This window comes from Ruditapes philippinarum, unplaced genomic scaffold, assembly GCF_026571515.1.
Source record: "Ruditapes philippinarum isolate M1 unplaced genomic scaffold, ASM2657151v2 ctg2922_1_1_1_1, whole genome shotgun sequence".
Taxonomy (NCBI): Eukaryota; Metazoa; Mollusca; class Bivalvia; order Venerida; family Veneridae; genus Ruditapes; species Ruditapes philippinarum.
In genome coordinates this window covers 333,423-357,626 of record NW_026865831.1, presented here as the reverse complement: position 1 = coordinate 357,626, position 24,204 = coordinate 333,423, and the positions used below count along the sequence as shown (strand labels likewise).

The 24,204-nt window shown below is 31.1% G+C and overlaps 1 protein-coding gene, 2 non-coding genes and 1 pseudogene across 3 annotated transcripts; 1 reads left to right on the top strand and 3 right to left on the bottom strand.

Moving 5' to 3' along the window:
- Positions 1-371: 371 nt before the first annotated feature.
- Trnag-ucc (transfer RNA glycine (anticodon UCC)) lies at positions 372-443 on the bottom strand. The gene has a single exon. It is a non-coding gene; the product is annotated as a tRNA-Gly (tRNA).
- Positions 444-792: 349 nt separating this feature from the next.
- Positions 793-864, bottom strand: Trnag-ucc (transfer RNA glycine (anticodon UCC)). The gene has a single exon. It is a non-coding gene; the product is annotated as a tRNA-Gly (tRNA).
- Positions 865-5,129: 4,265 nt separating this feature from the next.
- Positions 5,130-15,166, bottom strand: LOC132730462 (uncharacterized; annotated as a pseudogene).
- Positions 15,167-15,200: 34 nt separating this feature from the next.
- Positions 15,201-20,091, top strand: LOC132730461 (biogenesis of lysosome-related organelles complex 1 subunit 2-like). Its single transcript, XM_060716385.1, has 5 exons — positions 15,201-15,349; positions 17,563-17,670; positions 18,465-18,584; positions 19,231-19,335; positions 20,030-20,091. Exons 1-5 carry the CDS (start codon positions 15,295-15,297, stop codon positions 20,089-20,091), a joined length of 450 nt encoding a protein of 149 aa, XP_060572368.1. The 5' UTR covers positions 15,201-15,294.
- Positions 20,092-24,204: the final 4,113 nt, after the last annotated feature.

Below are 24,204 nucleotides of genomic sequence, written 5' to 3'. Positions count from 1 at the left end.
GCTAACCTTTACACCACCGACGCATGTCATACAAATGCAAAGCCCGTTTCAAAATGTTTGCATTTCAACATTTCTTTAAATAATCAAGACTTTTGTAGATATTGGGCAAGTTGATGGAATGATTTAAAAAAAATATACGGCTGCAACTTTAAATTGTTTATTGAAAATAAATGTGTATCAAAATGGATGTTTGCGGTAAACATGATATTCGGAGGCAAATTAACCAGATATCAATTTTTAACTGAAAATGATATATTACTAACGAATCTATGTGCGACAAAATTAACAGAAACACTTCCTGATTGGTAGACCTAACAAGAAAAGAACTGTTCTTGATAAATATTTAATTCGAAATTTTGCAAAAGAGAGTGTGCGTCAGCCGGGAATCGAACCCGGATCGACTGCTTGGAAGGCAACCATGCTAACCTTTACACCACCGACGCATGTCATACAAATGCAAAGCCCGTTTCAAAATGTTTGCATTTCAACATTTCTTTAAATAATCAAGACATTTTGTAGATATTGGGCAAGTTGATGGAATGATTTGAAAAAAACTTACGGCTGCAACTTTAAATTGTTTATTGAAAATAAATGTGTATCAAAATGGATGTTTGCGGTAAACATGATATTCGGAGGCAAATTAACCAGATATCAATTTTTAACTGAAAATGATATATTACTAATGAATCTATGTGCGACAAAATTAACAATGTTACTTCCTGATTGGTAGACCTAACAAGAAAAGAACTGTTCTTGATAAATATTTAATTCGAGATTTTGCAAAAGAGAGTGTGCGTCAGCCGGGAATCGAACCCGGATCGACTGCTTGGAAGGCAACCATGCTAACCTTTACACCACCGACGCATGTCATACAAATGCAAAGCCCGTTTCAAAATGTTTGCATTTCAACATTTCTTTAAATAATCAAGACTTTTGTAGATATTGGGCAAGTTGATGGAATGATTTGAAAAAAACTTACGGCTGCAACTTTAAATTGTTTATTGAAAATAAATGTGTATCAAAATGGATGTTTGCGGTAAACATGATATTCGGAGGCAAATTAACCAGATATCAATTTTTAACTGAAAATGATATATTACTAATGAATCATTTATAAAAAAGACATTTTTACAGACATTGGACAAGTTGATGGAATGATTTGAAAAAAACTTTCGGCTTCAACTTTAACCCATTACTTCATGAGCATTTTGTGAAAAATGGCTGTTTTCATTGAAAAGTCTCCCGTTACAAGTTCAAATTGCTATAATACTATAAAAACTGCTTCAACACTAATCAAACTTGGCACAAATGTTGACTGGACCATTGCCCTTGCGACAATATGCTCAGGCTTAAATTTTCTGTTACCATGGCAACGAGGGGACATCTCAAAATTGCCAAAAATCACTATTTTGCGTTGATTTTTTCCATCAAAATTGATTTCAAATTGCTGCAACTTCTCAATGGATTGAGATAGAGTCAGATGCTTTTCAGCGTTGGTTACACGTTACCTTATGATCAATCTGGGGTCATTTATAGCCTCTCACAAGTCCAAAATTTTCTTGGCGATGAGGGGGACTCCGCCCACCTTCAAACCCCCAAACCAGAAGGGGGCACATCCCCCTTCTGGCAACCCCCTGTGGATCTTTTGGTTAGGGGCCGCGCCGAAAAAGTGGTCACTTTTTTAACAACATTTCTCAAACAAAAACAAGTGTTGGGGCCTAAATAAGGCATTTTTTCACCATTTGAGACAACAAAAAGGGGGGGGGGGGTGAAAAAGGCGTTAAAAGGCGTGTGTTTCTCGTAATGGGTTAAAATAGTTAATTGAAAATAACTGTATATAAACAAGGATATTCGCGGTTAACGTGATATTCGGAGCCAAATTATAACCAGATATCAATTTTTAACTGAACATGTCGGATATACTACTTATGAATCTATGTGATTCGAGATTTTGCAAAAGAGAGTGTGCGTCAGCCGGGAATCGAACCAGGATCGACTGCTTGGAAGGCAACCATGCTAACCTTTACACCACCGACGCATGTCATACAAATGCAAAGCCAGTTTCAAAATGTTTGCATTTAAAAATTTTCTTTAAATAGTCAAGACATTTTGTAAACATTGGGCAGTATTATGGAATGTTTAGAAAAAAAACAATTTCGGCTTAAACTTTAAAACAGTTACTTGAACATAAGTGTGTACCACAAGCAATATTAATAGTGTATGACACCTTAGAATTTCATGGTGAAACATAGTCTTACAGCGGGTAAACCAGATATTAATTTTACTGAAATTGGTATAATGTATCTGTGTGAACATATCTATATGAAATTAAACAAACATGTTATTGTGCGTCAGACCGGAATCGAACCCGGATCGACTGCTTGGAAGGCAACCATGCTACCCTTTACACCGCTTACGCATGCCATACAAATACGAAACTCGTTCCAAACTTTTTGCATTTAAATCTTTTCATTAAAAAAAAATAGACGTTGGCCAAATTGTGGGAATATATTGATAAAACTTTTAACTCATACTTTCACATCCCTAGAGACACATCTATGTATGTCAACAAGGAAGATCGCGGTGAGGGCAAAATATGATTTTTAAGATTAACTTAAATTGGTACATTGCTAATAAATCTGTGTGTAAATTATAAACACGGAAACAAAATAAAAGGACGTTATTAATAAATACATTTAAAATGGTACAAAAACATCTCGTGTTTGGTTGAATAAAAAATGAACTTGCGAAGACCTTGAATCGAACCCTGATCGACTGTTTGGAAGGCAACCATGCTAACCTTTACACCACCGACGCATTTCACACCAAAATCAATATCTACAGCAATGGTTTTCAGAGCTCAAAGAATCTCCTAAACTTGATACTTATTGTTTATTTAAATCCAATTTTGAATAAGAAAAATATTTAAGTTGTGTAAAATATGATAGCTATAGAATTGCTTTGTCTAGATTCAGATGTTATGCTCATAATAAGACAGATATTAAACATTAATAGAAGTCAAAGAATATGCACTAAATATAATATGAATAGTATAGGAAATGAGTATCATTTCCTCTTAGTTATATCCTTTTTTCAGACAGCTTTGACTTCCTAATTATTATTGCCATTGGCTAAATTTGTTTAAATTCAAATCTCCTTTAAATTGTCAACAAAGAAATGCTCTTTATGAACTTGCAAAATACGTTTACAAAGCTAATCATTGGCGCGAAAACTATCAGGCGTGATTTGTGTAATATGAATTTATTTTATGTATGTTATTGGTCATCTATTGTATCTTTTTTTGTTATTGTCAACAGAATTTGTTTGAATTTATTAATATGACTTCATGCTTTTATCTTTGTATTTGTACTGCCATTGTATATATGTTATATTGGCGATGAACATTTATATGTTTAACTTTTTACCGAATAAAATATTGAATTAAATTGAATCATAATGCCCGAGCTGTGGAGCAAATCAAAATTCTCAAATCTCATAATAGCAGAGTTTTCTCATAAAGGCCGTACTTTTTGCATAATGGCCTAGCTTGTTTTTTGTTCGTAATTTTGAGGTCAGAACGAAAGGTTACCTACCATTCTCCGATACAATTGTTAAAGTTTAATAAATATATTCATAACAAATCCTGTATTCAAGAACATTTAAAACCAAACTGTTCAGGAAATATATCGATTTATAAATGTAATAAACTGTTCTTGGTCAATTTGAATAGTTTCTGCTAAAGAGAATTTACGCAGGCCGGAAAACGGAAATGAATTGACTGCCTGGAAACCTTAACACCACCGTCGGATATGATATATATTATTAATGTGAATAACTTAAAGTTCTTGTCATGAACATGTGCAATCATTCTATATAATGTCGGATTATTTCCTATATAAAGTTGTTTGTATATATAACCCGAGCCGCTAGGCTCAGACAGACGGACAGACAACAAAGAAGTGATCCTTATAAGTCATGGCTACTTTGAAGCATGTAGCTACTGTGTAGTAGGCAACACATAAATCATTAACTGGGGTCCGATTAACAGGCCTTAACATCTTTTTTATTCAAGGGCTATCACTAAGCTTAACATCATTCAAATGTAAACGCGTGTAATATGCAAAAAAATAATCAGGCACTGATAAATCCTGTAACATTACAATCAAATTGCATTAGTAGTACAAGAGAAGTAGTACGTACCAAACTTTAAAAATAAAATTCATTGAAGGGCCATAATTCTGATGAATATCATTGAACTGGAAAATGCTAATATACACAAGTAGACTTTTACTGATCATTCCTTTAATGTTTGAAAAAATTGCACTAGTAGTTTTCCAGATGTCCAGATAAATTTTATGACAGACAGCGGGACATGCAACCTAAATGTGATAAGGAGCCATATCTATTGTTACTTTCTTCTGTTTTAAAGATCCTGTAACTCATTTTTTTTAAATTTGGTTTTATATCATTAATATGATGTTCAAATGAAGATTTATCAATATTGTAAGTTCCAAAAAGCATTATTTGTAAAGATATTACCGAATTTACATTTCATGTAAATAAAAGGAGGTAGTTGGAAATTTATTTTCGATAAAGTCTACAGTAAGCCAAATTCTTCAATAAGAAATGAATGCATATATTTTAATGATTACATATAATACGTATAAACATTCTAATACGTATGCGTACATACTTAACATATATTTGGATGTTTAGAAATTGTTTTAGGAGAATATATAAAATTTAACTTCAGAGTTGTTACATCCTTAATTACAACATATAGGATCTTTAAACTGTACCGGATGTCCATTGGTCAGTTATGCTATTGCTATCGAAACAACTCTTTTGTTCTGTTTACAGTTAGATCACCCCCCTATTTATTTTCTGTAGTGTGGACAGACAGACAGATTACTGAGAAATGATCCCTGTATATCGCCTCTACTCTCAGTCTGTAGCAGGCCAAAAAAAATCTTTTCTGTTGTACAGGATGGTTCTCAAATGTAGAATACTGAAATTATGTTAAGTTCACTTAATTTAAGTTCATATAATATTATGATATAGGAAGTTCAAAACACACCAATCGTCAATGTATAATAGCTAGACAAAAAATGTAACAAAAACTCACTGAATATAGACAAATATAATATCTTTATTCCTGCCAAAAGTACATTTTTAAACAATCTATTACTGAAAATAAAATATTATTAAATACAACATGTCCATTTGTATAGATATGTGCTTCATTCTAGATGGATCATGCCAGAATCAAAATTTCTAACTCTAGTTCATTGTTTGTTATTACATAGCATTGTATAGTTAAGTTAAATGACAATATAACATTTTAGGTTCCATGCAAATATGTTTCAATACCAGCTGAATATCACTAACATAAACATACAAATATACAGCTAATACACGTTAAAATGCTTGTTATTGTGGACAAATTAAAATTTAAACAAAATGTGGATTTAGAATTTGAAAAATGTGTCTACAGGAAACTTACATCTCCGTTTCATTAACCTGTCACACTGACATATGCATATATAATAAAGGCCAAGTGTTACATTAAGAAGTAAAATATTTGTAAATCTATTGGCCATAAACCCATACTTAGAAAAAAACTAAAACATATTCCGTCTGGTGTTATTGTCTGGACAAGGGTAACAGGTCTTGACAGAAATATGGATGGACTGCCCCTGTCATAGTATATTCTCCACTTTTGAAGTGTTGGCATAAACATGGACTAAGATATAACTGTAAATATTTCATTTCAAGACAAGTGCTGATAACCAACATAATTACAAGATACACTCCATCTAATAAGCTTGTTTAATGAATATCTGGTAAGTGAAGGCAACTAGTACTGGTAAACTTGACAGCCTGCACAGGAATGATGCCTGAATTGTGCCTGTTTAATAAATACCAGGTAGTACTATGTACATGTATTTGACATGTCATTTATGATGTATGCATCTCTTATAAAATACCCTAACATTAAATTCATACAAAAATTAGAACATTTTATTCAGTATATTCTTGACACAAAAAGTTAATTTGTTAAGATTATTTAAAGGTCCATTATGCCTAAGAAATGCTATATTTTCTATTTCTAAAAAAAGAGTTTATTTTTGGAATCTTGTAACAGTTTCTATAAACTTACTCCTTTGCTGTATGTATGAACTATTTCTTGCTTCTTTACCTTTGTTTGCATCTGGTGTAATTACAGTGAATTAGTATTTTGTATGGAATTCAAAATACTACTTTGTTTACATTTTACTACCTTTATGGCTCATAACTTCACGTTCTTTGCTATTTTTTTTCAGTTTTTTTGCTCTTAATCCTTTATTTAAACATTATTAAACACATGTTGATATTTCTAAAGAATTAAAAATATGGATTTCTGAGGCATAATGTGCCTTTAAACAATTATGTTTAAATATTTTTAAAAATCATATACAACTTCATAAAAAGTTACAGAACTACATGTATTTTATTAAAATTATTCGGTCAAATATGAAAAGATGCAAAAAATACATCAAATTGCACAAAAATCATGTAAAAATAAGTGTATAATAAACAATAATAAAGATCTGTTTTGTAAAATCATCCAAACATAGAGTTGTGTAAAGTATCCAGCTCATATTCTCTTTGTTTTGCCCGAGCCTGTAAAAAGAAAGGAAACAATGTGATAATGATAACTGGTATATAATCTATAATGATATATCATTTTAATGTTCCTGATGAAATTCAAAATAGTTATGAACTTTTTTAAAAGTCATGTAATTCTGCCATTTTATGAATTTAATCAGCTATATATATTTTTCATCATGTCTTACCTAAACAATTGACGTTTTACTTGTTCATATAATTCCGAACTTCTGAATTCCAGAAACTTCAAAATTTCACACTATCTGGCTAGTCCCACATGTGTTCGGTTTTCAGAAGTTCCACTGTATATTGCAGTGATAAATATGTATTTTTAATACTTATTACAGTGTACTCACCAGTTTTAAAAATCATATTTGTTTAATATTTCATGGGTTAACAATAAAAATGCATTTTAAAATATTCCTTCATTACAAAACATTAAAATTAAAAGATAAAGAACTACTATATATAACACTATTAGTATAATACCTTGTGTTTTCTGAAGTTTTCATAGTCGGGATCATCTGTGGGTAACTCATGTCTACATAATGGGCAGGAATTTACCTACAAGGAAAAATCAATCAATAATGGAAAATGCCTAGAAAATGAACAATTGAAATTCTATGTACATATATTTCCATTCTAACATCATGACAACAGGTGTAATCTACTGCATCTTTTAACTTAACAAACTAAATAGAGTGAAAAAGTGTATTCAATTACAATTTATTTATTGGTATTCAATAAAATATGTTCCTGAACATTATAAATAATTGCCTCCCTATAAGTACTTAAATCTTTAAAGGGATTTAGTGGTATTGCAGCCTGCAAGACTTGAGTTCAAACTAACTAGTGCATTGACCATGTTAATATTTTTGCATCAGTTCTTGTTTGTAAAGGAAGCTAATAGCTTTCACTTCAATAAAACTTAAATAAGTCCACCAGCATGAGAAAATGACTTAATATTATTTTAAAAATAATGTCACAAAACGGTTTGCCAAGGGTTCCGGGTTCAAGACTTGGTCAGGCAACACATCTTTCTCCCCTTTGACATTTGATGTCTAGTTAGAAATCATGACTGTATAAAGCTCAGAATCAATTCACATACTTCTTTTTTCCAATTAGAAATTTAAGCTGAAATTCCATATAACAGGGAAATCTGTCCACAGTAATAAAAATTTCAATAAAAAATGGGTTAAAAGAGTTTAAGGGAAAGATATCAGTTGGTAAACAGAGTTCATTAGTAAGGCTGCAATAGTTTTAAACTTGGTAACTCTTGAAAAATAAATGAAGTAAAAAAATGAATAGGTAGGAATATGATATGCATATCCTTAACTTCTTATTTTTTCAAAAGTAAATATGTCAATTAAAAAACAATAAACGATGTTAAGGGCAGATTTCTCACTCCAGCTGTCAATTTTTCTATATTATTATCATTTCTAATCAATCTAATTATTAACATTCTTTGGGGAAGCATCATGTTCCATATACTTATATACCGGCACTTTACTTACAAGTAACCATGAATGAATACAGTTGTATGGAATCTATTCGTGAACAAGCAGCTGTTTTACTTTTTGGTTAGGCATCTTCTTCATCAAACAATCCTATACAAACAGGACATTTCTTCTCTAAAGCTGGAATATCAAAAAAAAGAAAATACATGAATATCTTGTAATAAATGTCCGTAGATTTCTTGACATTGTCACTGGCGACCAGACAAGTATAATCGTGACATGATGCTCCCCAAAGATGTTTTTGCTTCTTTCATGTAGCTAAAATTATACCAAACTTTGAGGTAAAGAAAGAAATGCCAATTCCATACTTGGCCTTGGTAACCTTCTAAGCTTAAAACAATACTAATGGGTAAAGTCTATGCAAGTGCTATAACCTAAATGTCTAACATACGTGAATACTTAATAATGGTGCTATGAGAAAACTAAGTAAGGAGATTAACACACGCAATAACATACTATACAAATTTTTACTTGTTTTGTTTTTTTTTTATAAATCTATGTTTTGTCAAAGAATGTTGCTATCCTAAATTACTTGCTCAATTTCATACCTTAATATACTTCAATAATAAACTTTGCAATGTAAAACTCCCATGGACCTAATAAACGGTGATGTAAATTTGAATATCACCTTCATAGAGAATATTCCATGGAAGAAATTTGTTTAATCACCCCGAGAACACATAATTAAAACATAACTCTGTTTATGGAAAAACCATTTTAGTAAAATGCAATAAATATATGTAACCCGGCGTAAATCAGTTCAATATTACCCCAAACAGCATAAAATGTGTTTTTGTAAATTTGTTCGTAGCCTTTAAATACCTTAAGTTTTAAAACTTCTTTGGAAATACTTGAAATTAAATATAAATGAAAGTTATTTGTCTTCCCCGTATTTACAGGAAAATTGTTGTAAACATCAGTTTACCTTCTATACCTTGCTTCCCTGTTGGTGTTATAATACTTGATTTGGGCAAGTTGTTCACAACTTCTTTTGATGCTGGAGGTACCCTTTCCATCACCACCAAATACTTCTAAAATATAAAATATTTCTTATTCATGTCTCCATTTGAACATCAAAAATAATGACAACAGTAATGGATGAAAATCTTTTGAAGCCAAACTTTTAGTTTTCTTTTCAACAACATTCTCATGTGATCCCTTATAGAGCTGAATTAGATAAAATTAGTTAACACATAAATAATATTTCAAACTTTCCTTATAAATTTATTGGGGGGGGGGGGGGGGGGGAAAATTTCATTTAATTCAAATAGCTAGCCTTGCAGGCTAGGCGGCACAATGTTTTACCACTTTGTGACCAGTGCAGAAACCAATTTTATCCACAAGGATTAAGGTCTGCACTGGTCAACTATTCAGGTTCAGTATTTATTTTGAAATTTTTTTGGGGTGTTACTCAATCCACCCCTTTGTTAATAAAAGGAAATATTATAAAAAAGCTTGAAAATTTTTCACTTGAATATAATATTGCTAATAAACTTTAATATTAACGTTCTTTAGGTAAGTTTCTTAATAAGTTTAATTGAAACCAATTTATTTCAATATAAATTATTGCTAAAAAAAATCTTTGAAAAAAAACAAAATAAAATCTACCTTCCATATTCTAACTCCCAGTTCGGCCAGGTCCACTATTTTTAACAATAATCTTGCAATAAATTAGATATGAAAAACAAAGGATCTTGGACTTCCCCTTTTATTCAACATTTTTAAATCTGCCAAACTATTTTCTTGTGTCAAACTCAAATGAGTTGCACTATATAATTAATTTATGGAAAAAAGGTATGAACAAATTTTATTTTGATAACAAGTTAATCGACCCAAGGTTTAATCAGGATGACCCAAGAAACAAGATGACCAGTATCAAGACCCAAGGGAATTTTGGTCAATATTTTGCGTTTTGGTAAATTTATGGGAAATTTCCAAATTTTTTCTTTATTGAAGTTTTAAAGAAAAATGATTGTGGAAGCTATAGTGTCATATAGCAGCATGCCTCAAGATTTTCATGAAAATTTTGAAAATGTACAAGTATTTACTATGAAGTGAACAAAATAAGTAATTAACACATTGCAAACAGCACTTACAATCCAGGTAATTTGCCAAAAAAGAGATAAAGAAATATGCAAGAATTAGAAAAAGGCCATACTGCGTTAGCCACTCTGTAGAAACATGGTGATACATACCGAGTTCAACATGTATATTATTACTTGAATCTTAGTCACACAGTAGAAATTTGGTGATAAATACTGCAAAACCAGTCATTAATCACATACAAAATGTAAATACTGGAATCATTGAATCTTTTAACCCTTTTTATTTTTCTTAAAGTCTTAGACTAGTACATTTTTCTATTGTAAATATTTTGTATTCATCTGGACTGGAAGTGTGGCATACTACTGAAAAGATGAAACAAACAGGGTTCATCCCCCTCATAAAAGGGCTATCATCTAAATATGGAATACCCCAACACCCAAAATACAAATAGATCCCAAAATCGAAAATGTCCAAATAAGAGCAGCCCCAGCTGGATAAGCTAGATTATGGTCAGACCTCTAGCACAACAGACATGCTTCACTCCCTTCAGCTTCGAAAACATATAGATTCTAGGTTATCCCTTTTCTATAAGATTCACTATGGTCGGGTTGCTATCCCAATAGAAGAATACATGACATGCCTCTCCTGAACATCACGCCATGGCCATCCCGTGTAATAGCCTATAGGTTATTCACAGCAACTTCAGACTACTATAAACTCTCCTTCTTTCCTAGGACTGTATACCACTGGAACCACCTACCCCCTGCATTTGCCCTACTCCCTACCCCAGAGCAGTTCAGTGCAGGCATGTTTACATCCCTGTGAGGGGGTTGACATAGATAGATGGGATAGAATGGATGGGGATGGCATGGAGAATGGGATGGGCCATAGACATGGGATGGGATAGATATCATAGATAGAATCCGGGTCAACTTGGCCCAACTTGGCACAGGTCAACTTGATCCATAATAATATATTACTGGTAATGATTACTGTTACAACATATCATTACTTTTCTTGCATTTCCATGTTTATACGGGGAACTCAAAGACCGGGCCCGCGAAGCGGGTCCGGGCTTTGGCATTGGGCCCGGCTATAGAACTTACACGTGTATTATTTTAAAAAGAAAATGCAAATAAAAAAACAAATTAAAAAATAATAGAATTCTATACCTATTTCAATGAAATTTTCAGTGTCAGTTCTAAGTGGGGCGCCGCCATTTACAATGTAACTTAATGATGAATAGTATTTCGCGCGGGTATTCCTATAACGGACCAAATCTCAAACTTTTTTCGGATTTAAATAATAATCGTTCGAGTGTTCCGAGTGAAAAAGAAGCGTTGCATGTTAATACCGAATGACACCTTTAAAACGGAAAGAATTAAAGGAATTTTTAACGACTTCCCCGTTCATAGGCTTTGCCTAATTTCATATTACTTAAGATCTATATGGTAATTTAAAAGGTTTATTGGTAAAAGAATGTGAATTTTTGGAGAAAGGAAGAATTTGCAATTTATATACATCCCAGCAAACAAAAGACGTTGTACCAACGTTGTACTGACGTTAGACCCTGACGTTGGGTATACGTTGGCAGAAGGTTGGATTTGAAAGTTTTTTAGACGTCAGAAACCGACGTCTATACAACGTCATAAAATGACCTTTATCCAACCTTTTCTGACCATAATCCAACCTTTTCTGACCATTATCTGACCATGATCCAACCTTTTCTGACCATTATTTGGACATAATCCAACCTTTTCTGACCATAATCCAACCTATTCTGACCATTATCTGACCATATTCCAACCTTATCTGACAATGATTTAACCTCATTTAAAACTTTAGGAATATGATTTTTTTCATTTTAAAGCTCTTTAATAGGGTTAATAAATAAGCATTCTTATGATTTTAGCAATTTATTTTATACTCGGAATCACAAGTAAAAAACAAGAAATGTGGTACTATAACAAATGCAAGATTTTACATAATATTTTTTGAAACTAGTTAAATTTGACGGGTATGTACTTTAATAACGCTTCACGTATTAATTAAGCATGTTTAGAAATAAGATAAACAAAAATCCTTCTTGAATATTAACACTTTGACCCCCATTTTGTATAGTAAACATCGATGCATGTGTTTTTTTTCTTATATCACAACTGAACTGATCACCCTGAGTTTGGGATTTTCCAGTCATCTATCCAACTCACTTGTATATTTTGTCTTTGTACTTTATAACTGATCTTAGATCTGAATGTTAAATGGAACAATATTTTGAATATTTGTTATAACTATTCAATAGGGCAATGTTTCATGTATCTTCAATTAGTATTCTTCTTTCTCCTCCTCCACTTTATGTCGATCTGGGGGCATACTTTAAGCGTATCATTACTGGTCGCCAACCTGAGATCTCATCATTTAAAAAAATAAAATAATCAGTTACAAGTGCAAGAAATAAATCACTTTTACATACATTGTAATTATACTTCGTAATTAAAAAAATTCTAATAAAACTCTCCAACTACTTAAAAAAGACACTTATTATTTTTAATTTAGTTTTAAACCCAATGTAGTTTCGTGTACCTACTGTATATATCTATTGATTTTTGATATTAAATGGCTTCATGAATTTCATTATAAAATCCAAGGGTAATAAGATCCCTGTATTTTCTATAATATTTTGAAATATACCTGTCACAAAATCTTGGTAGGTTTTCATTTTTTTTTCCTCTTAATATTTTCATCTTCCTCCTGAACTTTTGACAGATTGTTGAATTATCACTAATTTTTCACAATCTGAAAGACGAAATTATTATTGTTTTAGAAATTTAACCATGTGGGTAGAAGGATGTTTGTCCTAATACAATAGGCAAAATCCAATTACTATTAATCATAGTTACAAAATGTAACTCATAAGGGCATGAAAAACTGACATAACAAATACCGAATTAATTCTACTCCCGCAAAAATTGATATTGTTATTTTTTATATAATAAATGTAATTTATACAAATGCCTCAAAAAAAACAACATCAAAGAAATTCACATGTTACTGTCATTTTTATAGATATCATCTCTGCCCAGCATGATCCGATCTGACTTGTAAGTGTATATAGGACAGACTGGCTTAGTGTTACAAACGTTTTATGAATACGAGCATACAAACTTTGTTGAGATAAGCAGGCTAATTAAACAAACTATTACTTTTATTGATTTTATAAATATGATAATGTGTTTTCTGATTGATAATATGTTATTTGATTACATTAATAAAAAATATAGCTAGTCAAAAACAATGCGCTTTTCAAATAAATCTTACCAAAGTCGTATCATTTACATGTATCAAAATGTCATGAATCATTATCATAATATAAGAAACACATGTATGCTTACAGTATGGGTAAAATACTTCAATTAACAAACGAGTAATTTAACAACTACACAGATATCAAAATCAAACTGCATCTGATACATGTGTAAATGACTGGCCCCTCATATAAGGGAAATTCATGTTTGATAAGAAATAAGAGGAAATCTGATTTACCAGATTTGAATAATAACGTACTGCATTTAACTTTATATTGATTTCAATCCTACCATTGATTGTGCATTTTATTTTGGCATGGAAAGATAAAGGTGTTGGGAAAAAATGATCCGATTATACAGACTGTTCTTTAAGCAAATGATATTTAAAGTGGTTCTTACGTTACACATTCACCAGGAAACAAAATTATTTATTCTCGCGAAATCACGTGACATTACGTTTTTACCAGTCAAACATTACAATGATCAAATAACCATCGAATCCATGCAAAACATGCGGTAAATAAGCATTGAAAAACAATATATAACGTTTTTGCCTACCTTTTTTCTTTTGTTTGGAATATATAACTTTGTCTGTCAAACCCGCCGTTATTTTTTTTCCGCCAATACAATTGAATTTCCAAATCCGAAATAAGTCGGCAAATTCGAATTTTTACTAAATTATTTACCACTATAAAATTGAGCCCCTCAAAATTTGATAACATTTTCAATTTGTAAAATTATATAAACACTTCTTAGACTAATTCGAGGAGATAAGATATTATTTAAAACGAAAATAGAGCAAATATATTTCATACTGATCTGCGACTATCCGTTTACCGAGCGCCACCTATCGAATATCGTACGTTAGCCACCCACGTGATACTGCTGTTTTGATGGAGAAAATAAATATATAATGTTCCCTTTCTAAACTTAAACTTAAAATTCTCACTGTTTATACTTTCATTTATATATATTCATGGTTTCATAAATTAAATTCACCTATTGTCAGATTACCGACCAAAACCCGACGTCGAGTCGACGTCAAAATGAAGCGTCTGTTAGACGTCGGAAATTCAACGTCGGTTTGACGTTGTATGAAGGTCACCGACGTCGCGACCAAAATTCAACGTTGATTCAACGTTGTGTCAACGTCGGGTGTTTGCTGGGATGTCTGTATTGTCTACCTTAGATATTTTTGTTCCAGCAGCATTACTTAGATTTTATAAAGAACAATGTAATGTTTGATATGACTACATTAAGTCAAAAAATTTTATATATAAAAAACTTTATTTATGTATCAATAATAAATTTGATTCACAGGATAAACTTAAAAAATACTTACATACCTGATACAGGCAATTTTAGACTGTTTAGATTTTAGCAAACTACATGTAATCTAGTAAGTTGGACAAAAAACATCGATACATACCTGGCCATGTGCAGTAGATGATTAGGCTGTTGTCCATCAGCTAGAGGTTCACAATCATGTTCATCGAAATACGAAGCCATGATCAGAAAATGACACTACAAATTATCAAAGCTTTGTCAACAATCCCTATTGATGACTTGCAAAATCTACTTTCACTTTGTCACATCGCTTATGTCTTAAAAGAAGAAAATATTTTGAATGAAAAAAAACTTTTGTCAGATGGTCAACAAATGAAGAACTGAACGTGTAATTATTTATTTATTATATTATACCGGTTATTTTAAAAGAGGTGAGAATATAGATTACTTATCCAATTTGTGATTTCTGCATGATATAAGCTGTAAATAAAATGGCAGACAAAAACCAGGAAGTTATTTCCGGAGAGGATATTAGCCAGAAATCTGGTAAGGCTTTCAATGTCATCGTTAAATTCTTATATAGGAGACAATTAAGATTTTAAGGTATTTATTGTATCAACTTTTTGTGCGTGGTCATTTGCTAAATATGTTTAAATACATTGTTTACTTTGTTTTCGCGACCAAGAATTCAAGATAATATTAAATGTTAGTTAAATTATTGTTTGTATAGATCTATCTTTTAACAATTTTTGTAAAATCCCTTATGGGAACCATGTCATATTTTTAAATGAGCTGTTTGAAAAATGATAAAAAAGTTTGAAAGCTTTAGGTGTGTGAGTTGGGGGGGGGGGGGGGTGAGGGTGCAGGAATGGGTGAGAGTGGTTTCGTCGAACTATTGTACCGGTTCGGCGAAATAATCTTATTTAATAAAACAGGTTGTGGTTTTGGCGAACTTAATTTATATTGTGCAAAAATATCTATTGTATAATGGGCACGTCAGTTATCTTGGTCTTAATGTGTGGTTTATCACACATTTTCATGCATATTAAGACAATATATTGAAAATTCAAACCTATTATTTATCATTTTCTTTAGTATAATACTATAGATATATTTATATTAAGCATAACATAATACAAAAGATCTCAGTAAACAAACAACATAATATGATAAAGATATATATACGTATATTAAGTAAAATCTGAAAAAAAAAGAATAATGGTTTAAAATTTACACAAATATATACATGTACATATTAAGTGAAGTCAGTGTAAAGTATGAAAACATTTTTTTATTATCTATGTCAAACTATATTCACAAATGGTAAAAGCTGAAAAAAGAAGGAACAATTTTTTTTGATCGAATAAACTGACATACATGTATACACAGACAAATTAAAGTTTGTAAGAGAAAGAATTAACAACGTATTTTATAATCTAAATTAAGTATGTACACAAAAAACAAGACATACAAAAAATAAAAAAATTTTGAACCATGATATCTTTTTAAAATACTTTATTCATCTCTATATAAACAATTGGCACATGCATAGTATTAAAGAGAATACACCATGATTTTTACGTAATAAACAACAATAGTATGTGTTTCATTCATCACTCTATGTAAAACTGAAAAATTGTCCTCATAAATCCCGTTTTTGAAGTTGTTGGATTCTATTCCTGAAATGTGGCTACATAATCTCAGTAGTTGGGAAGTAGTCATTTCATCATCTTTGTACTTGTCCCAGGCATCGAATAAGGCTACATGGATGCGGGCATATAAAATAATATTTTTTTCTCAAAACTAATTAATCAAATAACGAACAGATCATTATCAAAATAAGTATATTTATATATAAACATACTTGTACAATATATTATATTCATTAATGGCATTTGCATCATAATTTCATAACAACAAAATATTGATGATGATGATAAAAACACTTTATATATATATGAACCATGTCTAATTTGCCTTTAATTACTATATAACATAAGATCGACGAAACCACTTTGGCACCTCTTCATAAATTAAGTTCGCCGAACTGGTAGTTTGACGAAAACAACATAATTCTGCAGTTGCTGTAAATAACCCAGCTGTAGCTCAGGGGATGACCATATTAGTCTCGTAGGAAAGGGATAACCATGCAAGTGTACATCTGTGTTCTAGTCTAGATCTAGGGAGTGGAGTTTGCCTGTATAAGAGACCTTGCCATCAATTTTATCTGTTTGTGTTTAGGTGAAGGTAGACTATATTTTGGAAGTGTATTCAAGCTGGGATCTGACTTATAATCAGCTGCTTATAATGACTATTTGATTGTGATTTGACCTAAATATATTTCTGTGTAGAATTCCCAAATGTTTGGATTGCACCTTTGGATGTCCTGTTTATGTGGGTATCCCATATCTGAGATATCCATAACTCTATTTTAGAGAAATTTTGTTGAGTTCAAGAATTCTGATTGGAATACATTAAGAGTATTGTGTTGTTATAAATTGTTTCTTTTTTGTGACATGTATAATTTGTTGTTCAGTCTATACTAGTTTCTTTTACTTAGCTGAAATCTTTACATTCTCATTAAAGAGTTAAATGCCACCATTCTAACCTTCACTACATTGTAACTTTTGAAAAATTTCATCGATAGTCCCTTCATGAACTAGGAGTAATGGTACCCAGTTAAGCAATACAGAACAAACACTTCCCTTTCCATATTAATAGATATTCATGAATTTATGAATTCCTATTTCTTTATGAAGGGGACACTGTGCAGATGAAGCAGAATGAACCACCGCCACAGGATGTTGTTGAATTATGTAGAGAAACATTTAAGAAAACTGCAGAGTATCTAAAGGGAGAATTAGAAGGTAATTTATATATGCTATGTGAATTAAACTTATTAATTTCTTTTAAGATAAAAATTGACCAACTTTCTTAGGTTCATTTTGATAATAGGTGAGGACAGAGAACCATATGGAGATTATTATTATTAAGAGTTATTTCAATTTTTTCATCTGTGTGTTTGTCTGTCATTCTGTCTGTATTAACTTTATAGTTAATAGTTATGAAAAGGAAATGATCATTTGATTATTTTTATGTTATCATTGTTCATATATATGCAATGCATGAAATAATTGCAATGCCCCCTCCACCTCCCTCCAGTAGTAAGACTTTTATTTTGGATTATCATACCCTAAGTGAAACTTCAGAAAGCTCCTTCCTGCAGGAGCCACCTGATGGTAAATCTCTGCAAAATTACTGCCATAATGACCAAAATAGTATTTTCCGTCTTATTTTGACGTCACATTAACCCTGCAGTGCAAGGACAGATGGAAAGTAAAATCACTGTTCTTTACACTATCTGTCCCCACACTCACCTGGGCTGATCACAGTTGCTTGGTGCATTATATGTTAATATTCAGTGTAAATTTTCGTATTTATAATGAAATATTTATCAGTTAATATCAGGATTCACAAGTTATTTTACATTAGTTACTTCACAATGCTTGTTGTGTTTATGATCAATTTCTTATATCAGTGAAGTGATTTTAAAGTCACGTATGTTCAATGACGAATGCAAAAAAAAAATGCTTTTCAGCTTAGCATACATTGTAAGTATTGTAGTCAAATTTATTAAAGTGTCAACATTTCTACATTACAGGTACAGTTGAAGATTATAAGCTGTTAGAAACAATGAACAAAGTAACTGTATCAAAATATTCTGAAATGAAACACGCAGCACAAGATATTGGGGCATCTCTACAAACTCTGAATGAAAAATGTAAGACAACATTCTTATATACGCTTGCTTATTAATAGAGCTCCACTGAGGTCGAAAATACTGAACATAAAATTTGGGATAAAATCTTACATTGATCAACTAGCGCACTTAAAATGGCAAAAATATGAAGAAATACTTACAAGAATTAGATTGAAAATCAATATTTTGTGCAATCTAAGCTAGATTTGAGTTATAAGCATTAAAATGCTTTTCATTTTTAAGTTATTTTGCACCATAAAAACAGGAGGGGCCAATGAGCTGAAAATTTGCACACAAGATATTGGTAGAGACCCACATAAAATGGTATTAAAAAATTCAAAAAAAAGTTATTTCTTTAGTTCCTTCATGTCAAAAAACCTAAGTGGAGCACCTAAATCTTGATAAAATTATATAACAGATTAAAAAGAATGTAATGAATTTCTTATTATACTGTGGAGTTTATATGAACCTATTTAGTTGATTATTATTATAAGGAATTAATTGTATTCAATAGAATCTATTATAATTATAATGTTTACAGAGATCATTCTTCATAGTTTGTTCTTAAATAATATTTAAACTGAAATTTATTTTTTAGATTTTGACAATTAAGACAATTGTGATCATATATACTGTAATAATGATTGTAAATGTTTGATTTTTACAGACACTAACTTGCAGCCATTCCTGGACCAGATAGATCAAATTGAAGACAGCGTGTCCTCACTAGAACAAGCAGCATATAAGTTAGATGCTTACTCTAAAAGATTAGGTAACTGTGATATTCTATGTCTTGTAGTAAACATTGACTTACAAAATTTTATTTTACAATGAATTTGAAAGAAAAAAGTCTGTCAATTAAACTTGATCAATGAGCCAACAATTTGATATAATAGCTTCATCATAACAAAATGTTACACACTCATGTAAATTGTCATGATTTAGATTTTGCTTGTAAAAGGTTCATGAATATGCTAATTTAAGAAAGGTTCTTTCATATTTTCCTCTATACATGTTCAGTCATAAACAAATATTTGCCAGTATTGTTAGGGAATAGGTTATGTACATGTCTTTATGTACCTGCCAACTAGTAAAATACTGGACTTCATTTCCTTATCACTCAGTATATCACTCACAGTGTGAATTATATTTTGGTAAAAGTTTGCAGTACTAATAAGCAAAAAATATTTATTTTAGTTCAAACCACTTGTCCCTCATGGATGTGGGTTTGAATCCTAACAGGGACATTGTGGAATCTTTCATGTTATCATGTTAGAAACTAAAAGAAAGCTTTCCAGCTAACTTACAGAACATCAGTGGCTGTAACAGATGCACATTCATGCCTTAAATAATGCATTGAAGGGCATTCAACCAGTAAAGCTGGAAAGTCTACATATAACTTATAGTTTGTTAGTGCAACGTAAAACAGAAAAAAGTTTTCTAAATAATTATTCTGTACATTTCAGAGGCAAAGTTTAAGTCCGGAGAAGAAGAAGAATTTTTTACGGGAAGCCAGACTAGATATTAAATGTGTAAAATATTGTCATGAAGGGGCCCCCTAAAGTGCCAATCATGTGAAGTAAATGATGAAGTTACTGATATAACCAATAGGCTATACTTACAGTATAAATGTGTCTACAACAAATTTATATAAAATGCCTGCACGATGAAGACTTGTACGGGTGATAATTACAGATTTAAGACTTAATGTTAACTATAGTTTGAAATCTAACAAGAACTGAGTGTGAGTTACAAGTGTAATATTGTATGTGTTGGATTTTGTTTGTATATGAGCTCATCTTTATTTATTTCTCAGGATAACTGCTAGGTCAATTATTTCATTGACTTTTATATACAGTGTAATTTGTTAATGAGGCAGTGTTAAATGCTTCTTGTTGACCTGTTTTAAATAAATATTTAATTTACTAATGTGTAGGTTATACTGTACCTAATTAATATGGCTCTGAATGTATTGTTCTAACATCAATACATCTTTTTTTTTGGGATTTTATGAAAATTTCAACTGAATAAAAATATTGACTTCTATGTAAGTAGAAATGTACTATAATTTTGTTTGTTAATGTTTTAGATTTCTATGGACATTTGCCAACTTGTGACCATATCATTAATGTTTAAACATTTGCTTTGTCATCTTTAGAAATTTGTATCTGTTATAAGAAAATAAAAATATTCAAATTAAATGATGTAATCAAGTTATTTAAGTTTTCCAGGAATATTTCACTTTTTAGAAAACTAAGTAATCTTTGAATTTCAAATGAAATACTAACTAAACAGGATATAAAAACCTAAAAGGTCAAGGATCACGCCTCCAGATTCATGTTTATTTTCATGAACATTTTGGAAATGTATTTAAAAGGAAAATATTGTGAGGTGAAGAAATAAAGTAATTAACATATTGCAGTTGGCACTTACAATCTCACTTGCAATCCAAAATGTGGACAACATATACAAAAACAGCCCTTACTGCATTTGCAATCCTCGTTTGTAATGCAGTAGAAATATAGTGATAAAATACAGCAAAATCAGCCTTAAACCGCATAAAACATGTAAAATATAACGTGGATCTTGAATGTTTTTTACTTTTCTTAAAATTTTAGTGCATTTTTCCTAATATTGATTTTCTTGGTGTATTTTGGCTCATCTGGAGGCTTGCAGCTTTAACTTTACACCAGAAACTAAACAACCAAACAGCTAGCAGTATTTTGAGGTTGAGGCCATTACACATGTCTTGGATGTAAGCAAGTGAAGTAGCATGATTGCATGAATCTAGCTGATATTAGATAACTGTTTTCTGAATAACCAATTATGTAATCCAGAATGTAAGGAAATAATTTTCCATTATATTCATATAAAAGGAAGTTTCTCATGCTTTGAAAGTTCATGAAATTCTGTATTTTCCCACATAGAATTATCTGAAGACTTGGTGTAATTATTTATTTAATTATTTTACTTTTTATGTATAATTGCTCCTAATTTGCTGATTAATATTCACAACTCTTTGATCCTAAATAGTTGTTTTTTTTCATGTCTGACATTTATAATAAATGGCAAAGAAAGGTCAAAAACTTTTTGAAATAATGAATTAAATGAGGCATGCTACTTCAATAAGCCATTTTGCAATAAGAGTAGTGAACAAAGCTCACAGACTTCATTGGTATTATGTAATAGTTAAGGTCATTGACTTCATACTACTTGTCTCTCAGCGCTGTAGGTTCGAGCCAAACAAGCGTCATTGGATATGACACATGAGAAAGCTATGTAGCTAGCTTACGGAACATTGATGGTTGTAGTCAGGTGCCTGTTTGTGCCTGAAATAATGTACATAGGTCTTCCTCCATCCTCCACCAATAGAGCAAGAAAGTTGCCATTTGACCTACACTGTGTTGGTGCAATGTAAACCCTAACAACCCCCTCCACACATGCACACGCACACATACACACACACACACACAGAGAAAATGTAATAGTTAGATGCTAATAAGAAAACAATTGAATGGTTAAATAGATGCTATGCAAAATAGACTGTCAGAAATTTAAGTAAATGTATAGTGGTCATTTACATCATTTCAATGTTTTGAGCCACTTGAGTTATAGTTTACTGGTAACTGGTTTCTGTTAGCCCATGATTTGCTTGTTCATCTGAGCAATAAGTTCATGATTTGTAGCCTCTCTAAATAACAGTGTATCATTTATTAGTCAAAATTATTATTTATTATTGGAGTTACTGTTCATGGTCTGGAGTTATAGGTCTTATAGTCTAATGGAATACTAATGATAGCTCAACATTGTCATAGGTTCATAGTGCTTACTTAATTACATATGTGCACATGCTTTTTAGTATTGTGTAAATTGTTTTTTTTTTGTTAATTATATATATATACATATATACATGATCCACTAATGATAGTGCTGCAAATCAGCCCATTTTACATAGCCTATTTAGAGGGGGTAAGTGGGATCTATGTCAGCAACAGCAAGTTTCATATACCAAATGTTTCGTCTGGATCTGTAGTTTCTGGAATGGATATTCATTTTGCCCAACCCGATGCGAAGCTAAGATATCCAAGATGGCGTCAAAGATGGCCGCCAAATCATCTAAATATTCTAGTACTATTTACGTTGGCTTATTTCCTTTTTCAGTTGTTGTAAATCAATTGAAATTGGCCATAAAATTTCTTAAATTTTCAAACTTACTTATGCTATAAATTTTGACTTTATTGATTTTTTTCTAGTTTTCATCGCCTAATTTTAAGTAAAGAAGAAAAAGTATGTTGCAAACTGGGTGTCCTTTTCTGAATATTGTAACTTATTAGTTTTATTCTTGTTTAAACTGAATAACATTCATGATTTCGTTTAATACAGCTTTAAAACTATATCTACACATATTTAGAATAAGTTAGAATAAGCAAACTATGCCATTGTAGCAGGAGAGGGCTACTTCCGAGGCGACAGGTTGCAAATTATCACAACCTGGCTTCGCAAGTTCCTCTCCTTTGTACTTGCTACTGATTTATAGAGCCTTAAAAGCTTGGACTCACTTCGTCCCTTTACCCCGATATTTGCTGCAAGAAATGACAAAAACACCAAGTTTCCAGTTCTGATTTTAATACAAAATTAAATACTATACGGCAATGTCTTTATTTATTTAACATATAAACTTCAATTTATCAAAGTATAGACATTAAATTCAATAACAACTATCAAATTTAATATAAAGAACTTTCAATGCAGAGTAATGGATAACAGATAAACTGTACTTTTACTTTAATAAAGAAATACTAAATAATTTACTTTTATGAATACCTAATGAATTTAGATAGGGGAAGGGCGGTAGCTTGGCTTTGTAACCTTTGCTACCAATGATGCCAATAAAATCTGAACCTTAAATACCAAAGTAATAATTATTTCTAATCAACCAATATATCAGCATATCATTCTCTAAAACATTTTAGCTTCATAAATATAAATTAAGAATAACTTCTTAAAACAAAATTATTAAAGTTCTATTACCTCGAGACCTTCTTTATCTTGACAATTTTAATAGCTAACAATTTACTCGATAAGTTGTATCACAACTATTTTCATAAAAATATTAACAAATCTACAATTTCATTGTTACAAAAGAAAAGTGAAATAAACATTTAGAACTTAATTCAATAAGTGTCAAAAATCAGAACATTAATTACAAAGGGAAACAACCTGCCCTACTACACCATAAATGTGTTTTATTGATCTAAATTCATATACAAAGTGGGTGGGGTATTACGAACGGGGAGTCAATTTAAATTAAGTACTTTTTTTGTTTTTATTAATTATAATAGTGATATATTAACAAAGAATTAACAATTTTATTTAATTGGTAAGTGGTTGAGACATGTGTGTCTCAATGTTGCGAATATCTCTTTTATTTGTTTAAATGCACACACTTACAGGAACGAATTTAGATGACTGACTTTGCAAGTCCGGTATTTTTGCGTTGACCTCTGTGCTAGCCTTTTGTTAAGGATTTTTTGGCAAGTTTGTTTTCTCACTTAGCCATAAACATTTCATTGTTAGTCTTCAAATGTGTTTTTGATTATTCTTGTAGGTCACTGTTTCAAGACCCATAAGCTAAGCATTT

Excerpts from the sequence above, each read along its gene's own strand:
- LOC132730461 (XM_060716385.1), top strand. The coding sequence starts at position 15,295 with ATGGCAGACAAAAACCAGGAAGTTATTTCCGGAGAGGATATTAGCCAG. Across the intron at positions 17,671-18,464 it reads TCTAAAGGGAGAATTAGAAG|GTACAGTTGAAGATTATAAG; the intron begins GTAATTTATATA and ends TCTACATTACAG. Across the intron at positions 19,336-20,029 it reads TGCTTACTCTAAAAGATTAG|AGGCAAAGTTTAAGTCCGGA; the intron begins GTAACTGTGATA and ends TGTACATTTCAG.